At 43.1% G+C, this 19,209-nt stretch overlaps 1 protein-coding gene across 4 annotated transcripts in view; it reads left to right on the top strand.

Moving 5' to 3' along the window:
• The window catches only part of NKAIN3 (sodium/potassium transporting ATPase interacting 3), a 193,878-nt gene that overhangs the window by 89,439 nt on the left and 85,230 nt on the right, over positions 1 to 19,209 (top strand). For 3 of the 4 annotated variants that reach the window (XM_077932971.1, XM_077932972.1, XM_077932973.1), the window contains exon 3: positions 6,267 to 6,347. The exons of the other annotated variant lie outside the window; for it this stretch is intronic. In XM_077932971.1, the coding sequence (XP_077789097.1) occupies positions 6,267 to 6,347 (81 nt within the window). The remainder of the gene's footprint in view (positions 1 to 6,266; positions 6,348 to 19,209) is intronic. 4 annotated transcript variants of the gene reach the window in all.

Here is a 19,209-nt window from a genome sequence, read left to right as displayed (position 1 = left end):
CCACTCCCTGCCCCCAGCCAGTATTGATGAATGGAGGCAGCTAGTATGTAGCGCTGATACCTTCCTACCACCAGAGAGGAGTCCCATGGATGGAGAAGCTCCACCACTGCTGTGTCCAAGCAGGCAGAAAGCCAACAGGAAGGCCCAATATATGACATTTGACAGCTAAGGGTGGGACACCAGCAGCTTTAGACCCATTTTAAAGTAATTTTTGCAGTCATGAACTAAAACAAGATAAATTCCTTGTTATGTGACAAGAATTCCTTATGGATGTAAAGCCCCACAGATCCTTGGGCTAGCCAGCTACACTAGCCTGGAGCTGATGGAATGAAAAGGGGTGGGGCAAGAAAAACTTAACCCACTTTCCTAGCTGGCATGGACCTCTAGGTTTTGGGATATAGCTATATATCCACCATTTCTCCCCCCCCCCCCCGCCAACCAATTTGAATTGTTCTGCCCTTCACTTGTTTACCATTTCTGATTTTTATCATGACCTTTTTAATACACTCAGGAGAGAACCTCCTCCACAGTGAATTCACTCTTTCTGCAATTCACACTCCCTTCCCCAACCAATTAATTGAGTTTTGGAGGTCATGTGAGACTGCTTTGAATTCCTGCAGACTTTAGTGACTGAGCCTGAAGGCAATGATAGATAGGAATTTAAAAAAAATAAATAACACTGGAGTGCCCATAGGCTTTTACATCAGTTATGTAAACTTCCACAATTCTAAGCACAGGCCGTGTATAACTTTCAGCTGCATAGTTTTCCACTGGAACAAAAGGGAAAGAACAGGGGATCTCTACAGCTTAACCTATCCAGAAATCAAGCATTCTGAAGCCATCTGAAAAACTAGCTTCCTTCACATACCGCTGACCCCTCGCTGGCTGGAAAGGTTGAATGCTTATTGCTTTCCCCCTGAAAATGTCAGCGTTTGGGATCTCTCTGTAATTTTATCAGTAATGGCTTTTGAGGGATAAAGATCACTACTTCTTTTTTAAAGGATATCTATTGGAGAATTTTTATAAAGCATGCTTTTAAAGTTTATTTCTGTATTGATGATTTGAGTCCTGTAGTTCTTTAAGTATGGTGACACCGCAGAGACCTTCAGAATGAAAGTCTTGATGAAGACTAGCCCTTTGTCTGAGGACCTTAAGGGGTTTTGGGGGGGAGGCATAATTTTCATGTGGTTGGGTGTTCTTTTGAAAAATCAACTTTACCTTCTCAGCTGGAAAACATTTGAAATGGTCCTAATTGCCTTCTGTGCATTACCATAAAAATCAACATTCTTTCTCTGCCCCAAACCCCATTGACCCCTGTCCCACCACTGCCCAGTCCTCCCCAGAGTGGGTAGAAATGGGTGCAAATAAGACTGGAAAGGCTTTACCCTTGAACTTTCTAATTACTGTAAGTCATTATACAGAGACATCTTGTAGTAAATACAGTCTTGGTGAATAGTGTGTTAAGTAGCTGACATAATACTCGCGCAGGTACAGAATTCCACAAATTAATTCACTCAGCTTCAGAATGGGGCCAGTCAGCCTGAATTTCTGATTCCTATTTCTTATACCAAGGCTATAGCAAACTTAAGGATGCTTCATGTACTACGATATATTCATGTACTCAAGTATAAGCCGACCCGAATATAAGCTGAGGCACCTAATTTTAGGACAAAAAACTGGGAAAACTTATTGACTCGAGTATAAGCCGGTTCACCACACCATAAAATTTGTGGTGGCGGCAGCGGAGGAGGAAGAACAAGCAGCCTGAAAGGGCTGCTTTCGGGCTGCTCGCTCCTCCTCCACCACCGACAGCGGCAGAGGCAGAGGAGGAGGAAGGAGCAGGCAAAAGGGCTCCTTTTGGGCTGCTGCTTCTCCCTCTGCTGCCCCCAACAGTGGAAAAGGCAGAGGAGGAGGAAGGAGCAGCCGCTCGTCCCTCTGCCGCCACCTCTGCCGCTCGCAAGAGCAGGCATAGGAGCCCGGTTGGGAGAGGCGCAGCGCAGCGCCTCTCCCAGCCACAGCTCCTGTGCCTGCCCTTGCGAGAGGCGGGCAGCAGCGGAGGGGCGAGCAGTGAGAAAGGGCTCCTTTCTCGCTGCTCGTCCCTCCGCAGCTGCTCACCTCACTCGAGTATACGCTGAGGCAAGCTTTTTCAGCATAAAAAATATGCTGAAGAAGTTGGCTTATATTCGAGTATATACGGTATTTTTGGGAGCCATATGTGTGTTCTTTAAAGACATGAACACTTCATGGGGAACGCTGGCCAGTCATGGCTCCTTGGCATGTGTGTATACCACTAGTGCTTAACACGAGTCCCTCCAGATGTTATTGGACTCCAGCTTCCATCAGCCCCTGCCAGTATGGTGGGAGGTATAGCCCAGCTCTGGGGTACATGGTGTATGTGAATGAAAAATGTAAAGCACACACCATATACAGATGAAACTCGGAAAATTAGAATATCGTGAAAAAGTTCATTTATTTCAGTAATTCAACTTAGAAGGTGAAGCTAATATATGAGATAGACTCATGACATGCAAAGCGAGATATGTCAAGCCTTTATTTGTTATAATTGTGATGATCATGGTGCACAGCTGATGAAAACCCCAAATTAACAATCTCAGAAAATTAGAATACTAAATAGAATCAGCTAAACAAGGATTGCAAATAGCAATATTGGACCTCTGAGAAGTAGATGCATGCATATGTACTCAGTTCTTGGTTTGGGCCCTTTTTGCATCAATTACTGCCTCAATGCTGCGTGGCATGGATGCTATCAGCCTGTGGCACTGCTGAGGTGTTATGGAGGACCAGGAAGCTTCAATAGCAGCATTCAGCTCTTCTGCATTGCTCGGTCTCATGTCTCTCATCTTTCTCTTAGCAATGCCCCATAGATTCTCTATGGGGTTCAGGTCAGGCGGACCAACAGTGGACCAACACCAGCTGATGACATGGCTCCCCAAATCAACACAGACTGTGGAAACTTCACACTGGACTTCAAGCATCTGGCATTGTGTGCTTCTTCATTCTTCCTCCAGACTCTGGGTCCTTGGTTTCCAAATGAGATGCAAAAGCTGCTCTCATCAGAAAAGAGATTTGGGGAGCCATGTCATCAGCTGGTGTTGGTTCACTGTGCTTCATTAAGTCCAGGGTCAATTCATCCGTCTGCCAGGAGATTTTGGAGCACTTCATGCTTCCTTCCGCAGATGAGCTTTATGGGGATGCTGACTTCATTTTCCAGCAGGACTTTGGCACCCGCCCACACTGCCAAAAGTACCAAAACCTGGTTCAGTGCCCATGGGATTACTGTGCTTGATTGGCCAGCAAACTTGCCTAACCTGAACCGCATTGAAGCTTCCTGGTTTTCCATAACACCTCAGCAGTGCTACAGGCTGATAGCATCCATGCCATGCCTATCTCACATATTAGTTTCACCTTTTAAGTTGAATTACTGAAATAAATGAACTTTTCCACGATATTATAATTTTCCAAGTTTCACTAGTAATTATCCCTACAAGCACACTTTTGCAAAACTACCTCCCCCCCACCCAATTTCTTTGTTTGATATATAGCAAAGCTTCAGCTGTTTCAAGAAAGTGCTTTTCAGTTCAAAATTTTTTTTATATTCCTTCCACATTTTCTCTTAGCATGGGAGATTCCCAAGCTGTTACTGATTAAGGATAATAAGAGTGTATTTGCTCAGTTTTCTCTTAGTACCGCTGGTGTTTTACATCTGTGAAGTGATGCTTCACATAGCTAAAATTGGCCAAATATAGTCCGGGGGGTGGGGGAAATGAAATAAAATCAATTTACACGTTTCTCCAAGAAATGAAAATAGCACATGTTTTCCCTCCAGGGGAGCACAGAGGGATTTAATATTTGCATAGATAATTTTATGCTACCTAGTGTGCTGTTGCAAAGTCAGAATGTACGTAATATAAATGCCTACAGAGAAAGAGTTAGATTAGGGCGGGAAAGAAACCAAACCTTTTGAGAGTAATAAATGCAATACGTACAAGGAGTGAAACTAGATTACTTGGATTTAAGCCAGCTTGGACAGCGGAGAGCAACAAGAAAGGCAATTCCACACTGACTTCAAAAATATGTTTGATAAGGCAGAGCTTTTCTGTGGAAAAAGTGGTTTTGAGGAATTTTCTGTCTTATTGTCTTGTCCTGTAATTTCCCTGGTCAATCACAAGCCTGGGTCAGGGATTATTGCAAAAGGCATTTCGAAGGTGCAAGAGCCTGGAGCTGGCATTCTTGGTACTTTGCTGAAGGCAACGACTGATTGAACAGCTACAAAGACAGTGTGAATGGATAGATTTCTTATCAGCCACTCCACAGAATTCCACACGCTCTGATGCTCCCTGCATAGTCTACAATTGGCATAGTCCCACTATATGAGTTCTTGATTTCCTATCAGATATTTATTGAACTTCGGGGTGCTTACATTGTTTCATTGCCCTATCTCAGACGTGACTACGCTACAGCAACAGGTGAAATTATGTGTAGAACTGGATTTTGATTGGTCTAACAAGGCTATTGGGACACAGGTGGGGCTGAGGGTTAAACCAAGAGCCTAGGGCTTGTCGATCAGAAGGTCGGCGGTTCTAATCCCCATAATGGGGTGAGCTCCCGTTGCTCATTCCCTGCTCCTGCCAATCTAGCAGCTTGAAAGCATGAAGTGCAAGTAGATAAATAGGTACCGCTCCAGCAGGAAGGTAAATGGTGTTTCTGTGCGTTGCTCTGGTTCACCAGAAGCAAATTAGTCATGCTGGCCACATGACCCAGAAGCTGTACGCCGGCTCCCTTGGCCAATAAAGCGAGATGAGTGCCGCAACCCCAGAGTCATTCACGACTGGACCCAACAGTCAGGGGTACCTTTACCTTTTAACAAGGCTAAATCCACCTGCTACTTTTTAAATGACTATCATCACATGTGGAGGGTGGAGTGGGATTGCACCTCTTGGCTGCAAGCTCAAGCCATTGTGCTTTCATCTGGCTTGTGAACAGATTCCTAAATGCACACAGAGTCGCTATGCTTTTTTTTGGGGGGGGGGGAGGTAAAGTCCCCAACTGTATGTTGATTTGGTTCACAGCTTCACTTGAATGTGCAGAGGATGTGATCAGTGAGCACCATGAAGCTATCATTTCATTACATTATGCATTTGGGTGTTTTTTCGATCTTGCTTCACTGCTTCTGAACTAGTACATTTGGATTGTTTGCTCCAAACCATTCCTATTATACAACAAAGATTTTCCATTGACAATGCTTTCTGTCCTGCAAATTAACTTTGAATTTTGCAAACCAGCACAAAATAAGATCAAAAGCACATTTCGATTTCTAAGTGCAGCCTGTGTTTTCCAATGATAGTTTTTGTGCTTCCAAGGGTAGCATCCCTCACTTCTACCAAGCATTTTTTTCCACCTTTAACTTCCTCCCTCCAGCCTTCAGGCATATATGGATGGATGGATGCATGTGTGTGTGCCTTGCTATAATAAACACTCATGATATGGTAGGATATAAAAGATACAACCAACCAAAATTCAGACTCCCCCCTTTTTTTATTTGCACTTTTATATCTGCACATATGTTCTCCATGTGATTTGAAGTTAGTGCAATCTAATGCTGGCAATTCTTTAGCAAAATTTATCCCAGCATCTGATTCCCAACTTTTCAGGCCATTTAGCAGAATAAGGCTATACAGTCAAACCTCGGTTGTCGAACGTAATCTTTTCCAGAAGCCCGTTAAGCTTCCGAAATGTTTGACAACTGAGGTGTGGCTTCTGATTGGTTACAGGAGCTTCCTGCACTCAAGCAGAAGCCACATTGGATGTTCGGCTTCTGAAAAATGTTCGAAAACTGGAGCATCTACTTCCGGGTTTTTGGCTTTCGGGAGCCGAAACATTCTAAAACAGAGGCATTCGGGATCTGAGGTTTGACTGTATTGCGATTATTTCAGTGCATTTCTATGTATAGCTACATTGTGAAGAGGAAAAGGTAATCTGTAAATCACTCAACGTTTTGGAATTTACTGGTGTCAATAGGTTAATCTAGCACCATAAATAATAAATCTAGCTTTTCCTTGTGTTTCGTTACAGAAGGAAAGAATATTGGATTTGCAATTGACTACAGTTCTAGGGGCTTTCTGCCAAGAGAAATCTCCTGCTCATGGTTCCCAGAAGTGCTGTACCTATTGATCTTTTTATATTATTGATCTACACCTTGTGTACAGTGTTTTCATCTTCTCTTTTTCTCTTTTTCTCCACCCTAGTACTCGGTATGGACTGCTATCTGGGTCACATGGAATGTTTTCATTATCTGCTTCTATTTGGAAGTAGGTGGGCTTTCTAAGGTAGGTTCCATGTAAATCCTGATTTTGGGGAGGATAGGACAATGGTGTTTTGATAATAAGGAATATTATTTTTTGAAAACAAAACAAAACCATCAGACATCGTTGGGTTGCTTTGCTGATCATTTGCCAGTCTGTCTGTTATAGTAAATGTTTGGGCTGCCTCACCTATTTTTTCTTGTAGAGGGTGATCACTGAGTGCAGCTGGACATGGGAAACATATTAGTTACTATCAGGGCTTTCTTTTCAGCTGGAACTCAATGGAACTCAGTTCTGGCACCTCTCTGGTGGGTGCCATTGCATTATGAGAGAGGTGTTCATTGTGAGTTCCGGCACCTTTATTTTTTCTAGAAAAATAGCACTGGTTATTGGTTGCTCTGGAATTGCATTTTGCAAATAAGAGTGGGCTAAAAATGTTTTAAATATATAAGTAACATTTTAAATAGTGTGGCATTTTAACACATAACAGCATGAAAACAAGTACCAACAGCTGTTTGGAGCACCATTATGCAAAAACAGCCTAATGCTGTTTCATGACTATAATTCTATTCCTATTTCACAATATTAAATAAAAATCACAGATGAGAGCCTACATGTTATTTTGGTTCCCTGGAGAGTTAACAGCAGTATCTTTTACTTTCAGAATATGTGACTGCTCGGGGTACAGGGACCCCACCGCCAAAGCTTTTTTACAAAATCCAAACCATCTCCCATCAGCTCAGTAGTTTGAATAGGCCTCTGAGAATGCCCAATAAAGGAAATACAGTAGTATTTTTAAGTTAATAATAAACAAACTCAAAAGTAAATATTAATATAAAACCCAATAATTATTCTGTCACCTATTCAGTAGCATGGGAGTGGGTGGGCAGGGTGAGTTGGCACAAAAGAATTATAATAAAAAGTAAATGTGCATATATTTAATGAAATCAGCAAGTACATGGCATAGTAACAGAGAAGAACTTGTTCGAAGCGGTGTCTAAAGCATTAAAATATCTATGCAAGTTTCTTACACACTCAATGTCAGCTGACCTGGTGGGTCCTCTGTTTCTTTCTTCTGCTCATGTGGTTTCTTCTAATCTTTCTGCTACATCATAGACCCCACAAGCCCTATAGTATTTCATGTAATAAAGTTCATTCTGGGTTTTTTGACTATTTTAATCATCATACCTAAATAACATCCTGATGTTGTTTTGGTGTATTTGTATTTCTGGTCCTGAAGGTTTATTGTTAGTCTGATCATTTTTTCTACAGCGTTGTCTTTTTTAAGTCTGTTTTTTTCAAGGTAGACTTTCAAAGTGAAACTTCATTTTCTTTTATTACACCACAGTTTTGATTATGAATTTTATTTTGGAGGAAAAGTCTCTAAGATATCTGAGTTAGCCTTTCTTTCAGATGTTCTTTATTATATTCACTCTTTTCAGTTTCAGACAATTTTGCATGATTTTTGGTTTGTATTGGAAAATAAAAACTTTTAGGCAAGATCCAGTGTTGAGGGGAGATTTTATGCTTGTTCCGTGCATGCACAACCAGAGTTCTGTTTTCAGAAGTTGTCAGAGTTCAATCAGTAGTTGGCAATAAGGTATGAAAACTTCAAAGTGGGAAAGGTGTTAATATGTGCATGTCTCAAAAGGCCTCTGCAATTCTGATCTAGTCAGAGAAAGTTGCTCACTAGGAACTGTCCATGGTGCTGCAGTAGCCAACCTCCCTTGCTGCCTTGCCCTGTAGGCTCCTCAGTGGAACAAGAAAAGACCAGCATGCTAGTTTTTTGTAATGCTCTGCTATTCACTGATAGTTGATGAGTATTGGAAGAGGTGAGGTTATGTTTTTACTATTATTTCAAACAAAACAGACTGGTGAGGCTAAACCAGTGGCTGAGCTAGAAGTATAATGCCAGGACCAAGAGCGGTGATAGAAAGAGATGGTTGAGTTTCAGAAGCTGAAAGTCACATCATTTCCTCCAATCTCAATCATTGCCTCCATTCTCAACCAGGCTCACTATCAGAGATGCTGGCTTGCATCTGTTTCAGTGTTGCAGACTATGATGCTGCTGGGCTAGTGGTGAGTGAGGTCAAAGCAAGAATGGGCATGCTACACCACACGCAAACTGACACACATTGCACCCCCACCCCCAGCATATCTCCCCTCCCCACATACAGTCACTGCACACAGGATGTGGATGCTTAACCCTTCCTGTCCCAGCAGTGACCCCCACCCTCCAAAAAACAACCTCACGCTGCAGTTAGGCATTAGAAAATATCTAACTAGTGGAGAGGCTAACTCAGGAGGGGCTGCTGTGAGCAAGATGGCGAGGCCACATGAGGAGCATCCAGCCCATGGCTCAGCTGGTTCCCTATTGTATGGAACAAGAGTCCCTCAAAGTCTTTCTCCACTCCCTGCAAGCTTCAGAATAACTTTTTGTAGGTATGCTTCACTCATACAACTGCATTCCTGAGGCCTTAATTAGAAAGCCTTTCCAGATGGTGCCAAAAATAGTTTTGCATTTTCCCAGGTGACATTTACAGTGGTTTCATAGAATTGCATAAAAACAGGATCATAAAACAGCAATATTGTTTTAAGTAGGAAATTCATTTTCTTTTATTATACCACAGTATCCCATTCTGCAACTGCAAGGGAAAGAACTGAGGGTTTTGATGGTGGATAGAAAAACATTACCTGGATTCAGGATCTATCTGTAGATGGATAGCAGCGGGGGTGGACTTCGGTTTTCAGAAGGCCAAAATTTAACATGGGTTGCCAGTGCCTAGGGCTGTGTGGAGGTGAGGGATGGTGGGAGGGAAATATGCATGCACATTCAACTGCCTAACAGCGTCTGTGTCACCCAGGAGATTGCAGCCACAGAGATAAGAAAAGAGGAGTCATTCCATTGTCTGGAGAGGTCATTTCCTGGCTCTCATGGAGAAGCCATTTTCAATGAAACCCAGCAACGGAAGTGTACAGCTGTATCGAGGCAGCACCAAGTGTTGACGTTTTGTGCCCCAAACAATTTTGCACCCTGGGCAACCACCCTTGTACCCCCCCACACTCCACCACTGGTGCCACCCCACCTGTCACCTTCCATTCTGCTCAATTCACTTACATCATAGTTGTGGCACCTTGCAGTGCTCCCTAGGCTTGACACACAGTATGGTGGAACCAGTCACACTACCCTAAATCTGCCTCTCTTAGCAGTTCTACCTGTTGAGAATCAACTGAGAGGTAGACCTGGGATGAAAGTTTCCCAGAGGCCAGGTATGTTCATGCCCCATCACCAGTCTTTTACCAGGTTGACCAGAAAGGATAGACCTGTTCTCTTGTGCTAGTTACCCTTTCACAGTTTTTACCACCCCACCTCCTAGGGAAAATCTCTGTGGGTACCCATGCCAGCAGAGGGAGAACTCAAAGCAGGGATGTTGCTTTTGAATGCAGTTCTGCCTTACTTCCTTGCTGTCTAGTGCTGTCCGAAACATATTTCAGCCAATCCTAAATACTTTTGTACTATATAATCATAGAATTGTAGGTTTGGAAGGGACCCCAAGGGTCATCTAGTATAACCCCCTGCAGTGCAGGAATCTCAGCTAAAGCATACCTGTCAGATGCAACCTCTGCTCAAAAACCTCCAAGGAAGGAGAGTGCACATTTTGCAGATATATCTTACAGTTAAGATAAAGAAAGTATGTGTGATACAATTATCTGCAGCTCCTATTCAAACCCTATTTAAAATGAGATGAATGGCCTTTGTTGGATACTACAATTTGGTTTTTGTATTCTTTAAAATTCAGGTGGAAACCCACTTGTAAAATGCTTGCTTCTTGAGACTCTTTTCCCATTTGAGGTTGGCACTTAAACAAAACCTCCCTTATTGTGCTCTCTTATAATTGTTAGGGTTGTTGTAAGATTGACCACATAAATATGATGAGTGAGCCCTGAAATGTTTTGAATTTCTTTTATTTATTGAGTGCAGAAGGAGAAGAGAGTCTAGTATAAAAGGAAGGCTCAAGGTTTCTGAAATCAATAATTCTGAGAATTGCCTAAGTGTTGAATGATATGCATGAATAATTTAAGACTGTTTTGTTTAAATGTGCAAAAGTCAAGTTATCCTTGCAGTGCGACACATTGTCAATTGCCAGCAATTTCCTATGTTTTTGAAAACCACAAGCAGCAATTTACAGGAAAGATTAGGGCTGTTACTATACAATGTGTGACATTTTCTTGATTTAAACTGTCATTCTGAAAAGCTGTTAAGAGAGATCTGGAGTTGGAGTGAGCATATAAAGTTTAGTGGATTTTTTATTTTTTTTAAGCTGAGCTTCAGTTTTATTTTTTTGCTTGTTAAAAGCCAAGCGCAGAAGTTGAAATATGTGTGTATGCAGATTTGCATTTTCAAAGGAAATTGCATGTGGTCTCTTTTGGCATTCATGTGATGTGGCGGTATATGCTACAGCACTGACATTTTACATCTCCTAAGTACAATAACATATTTCTTAAATATCAACACTGTTCTAAGGATATGCCAGAAGTTTGATAGTAAGTGTTTCAGACAGCTGGCACCACAGCAATATATACTGCTTTTATCTCAACCTGTCTTTCTAGAAATAATGCTCAGGATTATTTTTAGGTTATCAAAAATCAACTCCACTTAAACTCATGCAGCACCTTTCTAGTTGCTTTATATGTAAAGACACTAGTCTCAATAATGATTCTTTAAATGGCATCATATACAACAAGCTTTACTATGATTTCTGTAGCTAGATTAGTTTCCAAACTAAATTCTGGGTTTGGTGTTGACTTGCTTCACATAGATCACTCCACATTCTGTCACCAGGCAATGTGTTTTTTGTTTGTTTGAAGGAACTGTTTATTACACAGCACAAAATACACATAGCAGTAACTTGAGGTTGAGGGACGCGGGTGGCGCTGTGGGTAAAAGCCTCAGCGCCTAGGGCTTGCTGATCGAAAGGTCGGCGGTTCGAATCCCCGCGGCGGGGTGCGCTCCCGTTGCTCGGTCCCAGCGCCTGCCAACCTAGCAGTTCGAAAGCACCCCCGGGTGCAAGTAGATAAATAGGGACCACTTACTAGCGGGAAGGTAAACGGCGTTTCCGTGTGCGGCTCTGGCTCGCCAGATGCAGCTTTGTCACGCTGGCCACGTGACCCAGAAGTGTCTGCAGACAGCACTGGCTCCCGGCCTATAGAGTGAGATGAGCGCACAACCCCAGAGTCTGGCAAGACTGGCCCGTACGGGCAGGGGTACCTTTACCTTTACCTTAACTTGAGGTTATGGCAAAATCAGGTCCACTTGGAATCCACTCATTCATTCATCCCAACAGACCCTGTTTTCCCAGATATAACACTTTCTTGCCAATACGTGCCTCTTATTCAGTTGGAAAAAGCAATAATACAGAAGTGGGTCCCCAAAAGGTGAATGCGCCCACACCCACACACCCCTGCAGCTGACACTTTGCACATCAAAGTGAGCTCCAGCTTCTGAAGGATGAAAGATACTTCTTGGCAGGATCATGAGATTCTCACCTGATAAGAAGAAGAGCATATTTCTGAAATCTAAAAAACCAATACAGTAAAACGTGTCTGTTTCTCTGCTGTTATAAAGTTTACTTAGATAGCCAGCTGAATGCTCCGGCGTCCCTAGAACCCTTTTTGAACTTGTGTCAAGTCCAACTAACTTCATTGATGCTATATAGAATACAAGCCCTTTCAGTGTATTTCTTTCTCCACTGCAGTATGTACAGCATCCTTGATTTATCAGGCCATCTTATGTAATGTCATGTTTTATTACCTCACTATGACTTCTGAATCAAGGATTTTTGATGACTGCAATTCAAGCCAAAGTGGTGCTTTTAATGCTTGGATATGTAAGCCTAAAGATATTCACATTTTAGAGATTCAGAATTCTCACTGCATGAAAGATGTGGCGTTAAACTGCTATTGGCACTGGGTAAGCAACTGCTCATGAGTTTTGGGTTTGGATAAATTAACACTTAGCAGCTTTATGCAAGCTAGAGAGCCATATAAATCACATTTGCCTCTATGTCTGTCTTGGAGCCAGGATTCAGGCCCAAAAGTTGCTTTCAGTGTCCCGAAAGTTTTAAAGTAATAGCTGCTGAGAGTGCTGTCTAACACATGCAGAATGCATGTCCCTAAAACCTGAAAAAGTACAGCCTGCCCCACTGCTGGAATGCGAGACAGAGTTTCCATGTAACCTTCAGAGAAGCTTGAGCTATGGTATCTCTCTTTTCTTTTTCTGTTGGTGGTCCTCAGTTTTCAGTCTTTTTGTTCACAGGGTCACATGTTCACTAAAGTTCAGAAACGATAAAAAAATAACCTGAAGAAAAGGGTGAGAAAACAAAACAAAAGAAACAGAAAAAGGCAAAAGACATCATTTCTGTACATGTAGTAACTTGCTTTCCTCTTAGTGTGATACTTGGTCATTGTTGAGCTGTAGCATCTTTTTTTCAAAAAAGGAATCAATAGGAATTTATTTCTGCAGGATTTATATTCAACAAAAATGGGTGAGGGTATGTTCCATGTGGGGATGAAATATAGATAGGCAGATAGTGGGGAATGTTGTCTGAGGGCTAGGCAGAATTTGCCTCCTCAATTGCCTCGGGACACCTAACTGCTTCATAATGGGAAGGGATGGCATATTGGAAGTGGAGCTTTCAGTGGGGATTTATGGACACTGGAGACTCTGAGGTAGAAATCTCCTGGTTACAGAGGTGGATTTAGGGCAGCATGACTGTTCTGCCACACTGGGCACCACACCTACAGGGCATTGCAGGGCATTACAACTATGACGTAATGAACTAAGCAGAAGGCAAGAACTAAGCGGGTGCCAAATTTTGGCCTTGCACAGGGCACCTCTGAAATTTGAAAGACCAAAGTCTGCCTCTGCTGGTTAACATCTAGTCTTTGAAAATGATCCAGTTTTTTCTGCCTGTGACTTTTAGAGGTTGAGCACATGACTACCCTTTCTCTGTCCTAGCTTTGCTCCATCATTTGCTTCTCCCTCGTCTGTTTTCTCCACCCCACCCCGCCATTTATACCGTATGTCTTAAAATTAAAAAGTCTAATAGGCTGTACATTACTTTTTTTCAGGATTGAAAAATACACACACTTTGTATTTTTGTCCCCTTGTAACATCTTCCTTCTGCAACCATGCTGTTTGCACCCAAATCCAGAGTGAAAATGCCTGAAGTTCTATTACTATGCCTCATTGGATAAACATTGCTTTAACACTCCCTTTGATGATCCCAAATGTTTGTTGTTGCCATTTCTCTTTTGGTCTGGAAATCCCCTAAGGAAATTCCTTTATTGTACAATCCCTTTGAGCAATATTTTATTTCCCAGGAATGAGAGTGTGGACCAGAACCAGGGAGGGGTGTGGTCTGGGGAGAATCCCGGGGGCAGGGGGAGGGCCAGAGGGCTGGGGGAGGCTTCATTTGACCCTCAAGTCTGAGTTTTCCCACCTCTGTTTTAATGCCTTCTTTAACATCTTTATTCTGTGTTTTATTGTTAAAATAGAACCATGGTAAAACTCAGCATATGGTGTGAAATAAATGTTACTTATGATATTTTATATGTTCACAAAAATGATAATAATCTGATGTACGGGAATGTAATAGCACATTCCTTCCTGTCAGAAGCAAGGGGGAAAGCCATATATAAGTAACAGCAGAGAAATTGCCACTACTCTCGTCTGGAGTGATATGCTATTAGATGCTTATCGTGTGCCTTAAAAAGGATATATTTAAGTGACAATCATTCCTAACAGCTGAGTGCTCATTTCATTGGCTTGGCAGTTGCTATCCTATTTTATGAAACGTTAATACCCTCCTTTTTTAAAAGATTGTATTACCAAGCAGCCATACGTCAACTTGTTCTGATAACTGCGGGGCTAAAGGGCCTCTTATAACCAGCTCAACATGTGGTAGTAAAGGACAGCAAGTGCATGCCAGGTTCTCCAGCATGTCAGATTGAAAGTGGCCAAGTACATGCACGGAACTCCTCCCAGATCAAGTTTCAGCACACACATTTGCAGTGATCTGCCCAAAGGAAATATAGACTACATAGCTCTTTCTTTAGAATGAAAACGACAAGCTCACAAGTTGCCACTGATTCTGCCCAGTGAATTTGCCACACCATTGATTTTTACTAAACTTGGAGAAAGTGCTGCAACTGCAAATAGGAATTACGGTAGCTGGCTTTTCCCTGCTACATGGCAAGGTTCCATCCTGTTTTCAGGTTTTTCTGTTATCACCATGTGTTGAACTAGGTGTGTATCAAATTACAGCTTTTTTTAATCTCACTGTCCACTATGCCAGAAACAAATGTGATTAATTATGCAATTATTCAAGTAATCATTTAATAACTACTGTCCCTGATGGATATGCTCTACTTCCTCAGTCAGCAGCAGTTCCTTTCTAAATACTAGTTGCTGGAAACCACAAGATATACAAAAGTTTATATCCAATACAAAATATATTTTTATAATACACCTGAATAAAAGAAATACTTTCAAAATTGAGGAAAGAGGAGAAAAGTAAAAAAAGAAAAAGGAGCGAGGGAGAAAAGGAAGATGAAAAGACTTCTGATTCTCCATCTGTCAGCTAAATATAGTAACTTGTTCACTCCTTGACAGCCAACTATCCTATTTTCTATAAGCCAATATTTTTTCAATCTTTAGATCCACATATTACAAGTTCATTTTCTCTTTCACGCAAAAAGTCCATAAGAAGTTTCCAATCCCTAATAAATGTCAAAAAGATTTTTCTCTGATTAAGCAGGTTAACTTTTCCATCTCAGCTAAGTCCAATGATTTTATCAAGCATTCCTCCATAGTAGGTAGGGCTGTATCTTTCCATCTTGTGCGTACGACAATGTCGCTGCTACTCCTGTTTCAAACAGAATTCTCCAATATCCCTAATTGTAAGCTACCTAGAAAGGGCTGGCCAAAGCTGTACGGGGTCTTTTACATGCAGGCCCAAAGGAGGTGGTAGAACCAACAGTACCTTGCTGTGACTTGTTTGTAAAGCATTTTGAGGATATAATTGCTTGCATCCACCAAGACCTTGACTCTGCTGTTATAGCAGATGAATCTCTTGGGGTGTCCAGAGCACAGTCTAGTCCTGTTGTGTTGGATTAGTTTCAGTTGGTAAGGCTCAAGGATGTGGACAAGGTGCTCGGATCAGTTAGGGCAACCACTTGCGCTCTAGACCTTTGCCCCTCTTGGCTGATGAAAACCAGCAAGGAGGGAACAGCTGACTAGACCAGGCAGGTGGCCAGTGCCTCTTTATGAGAGGGGGTGGTCCCTGCCTGTTCGAAGGAGGCAGTGGTAAAACCACTCCTTAAGAATTCGGAAAACCTAACTAACTACCGGCCAGTTGCTAATCTCCCTTTCCTGAGCGAGCAAGGTTCTGGAGCAAATGATTGTAGACCAGATCCAGGCACTTCTGAAAGAAACTGATTTTCTGGATCCATTTCAATCGGGCCTTAGGCCCAGTTTTGGCACAGAAACTGCTTTGGTTGCCCTGTATGATGACCTCTGTCAAGAAAGAGACAAGGTAAACTTCCCTGTAAATTCTCCTTGACCTCCCATTGGTTTTCGATACCATTAACCATGGTATCCTTCTGGAGCAAGTGTCAGAACTAGGGGTGGGTAGCACCACTTTGCGGTGTTTCCAGTCCTACTTGGATGGTCATTCCCAGATGGTGTTGCTTGGGGAATGCTTTTCAGCCCCATGGAACCTTCAATGTGGGGTTCTGCAGGGCTCAGTCCTATCCCCTATGTTGTTTAACATCTACATGAAACAGCTGGGTGGGGTTATCGGGAGGTTTGGAGTATGTTGTCAGCAGTATGCTGATGACACTCAGCTCTATTTCTCCTTTACATCTGTAGGTAATGGACTGGATGAGAGCCAACAAACTGAAATTCAATCCAGATAAGACTGAGGCACTGTTAGTGGGTGGTTTCCTAGACAGGATGGGTGGGAGATTGCCTGCTCTGGATGGGGTTACACTTCCTCTGAAGGAGCAGGTTTATAGCTTGGGGGTACTCCTGTTTCCTTTGCTGTTGCTTGAGGCTCAGGTGGCCTCAGTGGCCCAGAGTGCCTTCCATCAGCTTCGGCTGGTGGCCCAGCTACGCCCCTATCTGGACAGGGACAGCCTAACTACTGTTGTCTGTGCTCTGGTAACCTCAAGGTTAGATTACTGCAATGCGTTATACGTAGGGCTGCATCTGAAGATGGTTTGGAAACTTCAGCTAGTGCAGAATTCAGCAGCCAGGTTGCTCACCGGAGCAAGACAGTTTGAGCATATTACACCGATCCTGGTCCAACTGCACTGGCTACCAGTTAGCTTCTAGGCTCAATTCACAGTGCTGGTTTTGACCTATAAAACCTTAAACAGCTCAGGACCACAGTACCTCAAGGTATTGTGCCTCTTTCCATATGAACCTACCCGGACCCTGAGATCATCTTCTGAGGTCCTTCTTTGTGTGCCTCCTCCTCGAGAGGTTGGAGGGTGGCAACGTGAGAACAGGTCTTTTCTGTAGTGGCTCCCCGTCTGTGGAATGCTCCTCACAGGGATGTTCGTCTGGCGCCTTCATTATACACCTTTAGGCACCAGGGGAAAATGTTCCTTTTTAACCAGGCCTTTGGTTGATTTGATTGACATCCTATGCCCTTTTAAAATCTGGGGTTTTTTTGGAGGGGGGTTTGTTTTTATTTTGATTATGTATTTTGTGGTTTTATATTTTGATTTTATTCTTTCTGTGAACTGCCCTGACACCTCTGGGTATAGGGCGGTATATAAATTCTAACAACAACAATGACAGAGTAGGAGTCTACTTAAATAAATATTAAATTTATATACTGCCCTTCACCCGAAGATCACTGGGCGGTTTACAACATAAAAACACAAAATACAAAATGCAATAATAAAAAGCAATATCCCACACACACACCCAAGGAGAGGAGCTGGCAAGGAAGGGAATTTTTTTTACACAAGCGGAAAGAATTTGAAAGGAAGGAACACAGTCGAAATATGCTTAGAATTGCATCCTTGATGTCTTTTGACCCCACATGTCAACTGTAGACTAAAGGGGAAGATGCAGAAAGCATCTAAAGCCAGAAGACTGCTTTGGGAGGCTCTGAACCATGCATTGAAACACCATAAATAAATAGCTCAGTAGAAAGTGATGGGGTCTCTTCTTGAAGATAACACAGGGTCTATTTGCCCATTGTTTTAGTGCATTTCTACGTGTTCACTTCTGACACTGTGTTCAGGGTATTCTATCCTTAATCCTATTTTGTTGTAGGATGACTCTTTCCCCCTGAAAGGTGTTTAAGCAGTCACTGATGGGAATCGTCAATTCAGTAGGAGTTACTCTCTAATCTAGTGTACTTCTAGGATTGTAATATGTCACTTAAAAGGTCCAAATTAGAGCATGACCCAGTACATTTTGGAGAGTACTGAAGCAATAATGAGATTCCCTCAAACTGCCGTATGTTCCGGCGTATTAGGCGACTGGGCGTATAAGACGACCCCCCCCCCCACTTTTGCTGTTAAATTACAGAGTTTGGCCGCCCACCAAGCACCGCCAGGGGCAGAGCGCGCAGCCCTCCGCTGCCTCTGCTGTCGCAGCAGTAGCAGCCTGAAGTGAGGTGTTTGGTGGGCGGAATGAAACTGAAACCTGCCACCCGGAGGGAGGGAGGCCTGGCCTGGCCCAGCTCCCTCCCTCCCTCTGGGAAAAGGCCGCGAGTGCCCGCCTCAGCCTCCACCACCCTCACCTGTGGGGATGCCCAGCTCCTTGGAGCCCCGGCCAAAGCCGTATACCACCTTGCCGCGGCAGGCTTTTCATGGCGCCCGCGAGCTGAGCGAAACCCTGTGCGGCCACGGGGGAGGCCAGATCCGGCTCCCGCGACGGCAGCAGCAGGCCGGCGGGTGGATGAGTGCCATGCTAAGAAGGACGTTCCGTGGTGAGGAGAGAGCAGAAGCCAACGAACATGCACTGTGCCGGTACAGAAGAGGCGAGGCCTCGTGCTGTGTCACAGGAGGCTGTGTCCCCTTCCGTGGGGAGGAAGGGGGAGCAACAGCAGAAGGGGTGCCTCTGCTCACCGGCTCCCTCTCCTCCTTCCCAACAGGTGGCTCCATGTATAAGATGACCCCCGACTTTTGGGGTGATTTTCCTGGGTTCGTCTTATACACCGGAACATACGGCATTTCTCTTGAAAATATCAGGGCAATTGATTAGCACTGATTATTTTCACACATATGAATTGTAATCTCTCTTGTTGGTTGACAGATTCTACATCATTTCTAATGACTAGCACGCTTGTCTTATGAAGGGGGCATATTAATGTCCGGATGCATTTACAGTGATATGTTTTTCTTTCCAAGCAGCTTTAAACATGATAACTCCATCTTTACTGCCTTTGTGAATCAGTAATAGCAGGAGATTTCTAAAGAGAAGAACAATGTCTAACTGCTCCATTGCCTCCCCACAACTAGGTTTCCATGTCTATTTCTCAGGTTTTTTTCTTTTTAGAAATGCCATTGCAATTTTGAAAAATGAGGAGGCTTGCATCATTCTTCCTTGACTATAGGGAACATTTTATCATCTGGAGCTGATAAAGAACGACATTTTACAGACTTCTTGTCAGAAAATGGGAAGTGGCTGCTGGTGATAAAGTTAATTATTAATGGAATTGGAAACTAGGCCTTCCCAGCCACAGGCGCTATCCTCAGTCTATTTCTGGTACTGGAAAGAAAAAGTCATGTCCAGGCTTACTATTGCATCTCACAGTTGCATTTGTGCTGCACAGCTTTGGTTAAAACCCTAAAAGTAGCTCTT

This window comes from Podarcis muralis, chromosome 8, assembly GCF_964188315.1.
Source record: "Podarcis muralis chromosome 8, rPodMur119.hap1.1, whole genome shotgun sequence".
NCBI lineage: Eukaryota > Metazoa > Chordata > Lepidosauria > Squamata > Lacertidae > Podarcis > Podarcis muralis.
The sequence above is the reverse complement of the archived record's forward strand: the minus strand, read 5'-3'. Positions and strand labels throughout refer to the sequence as shown.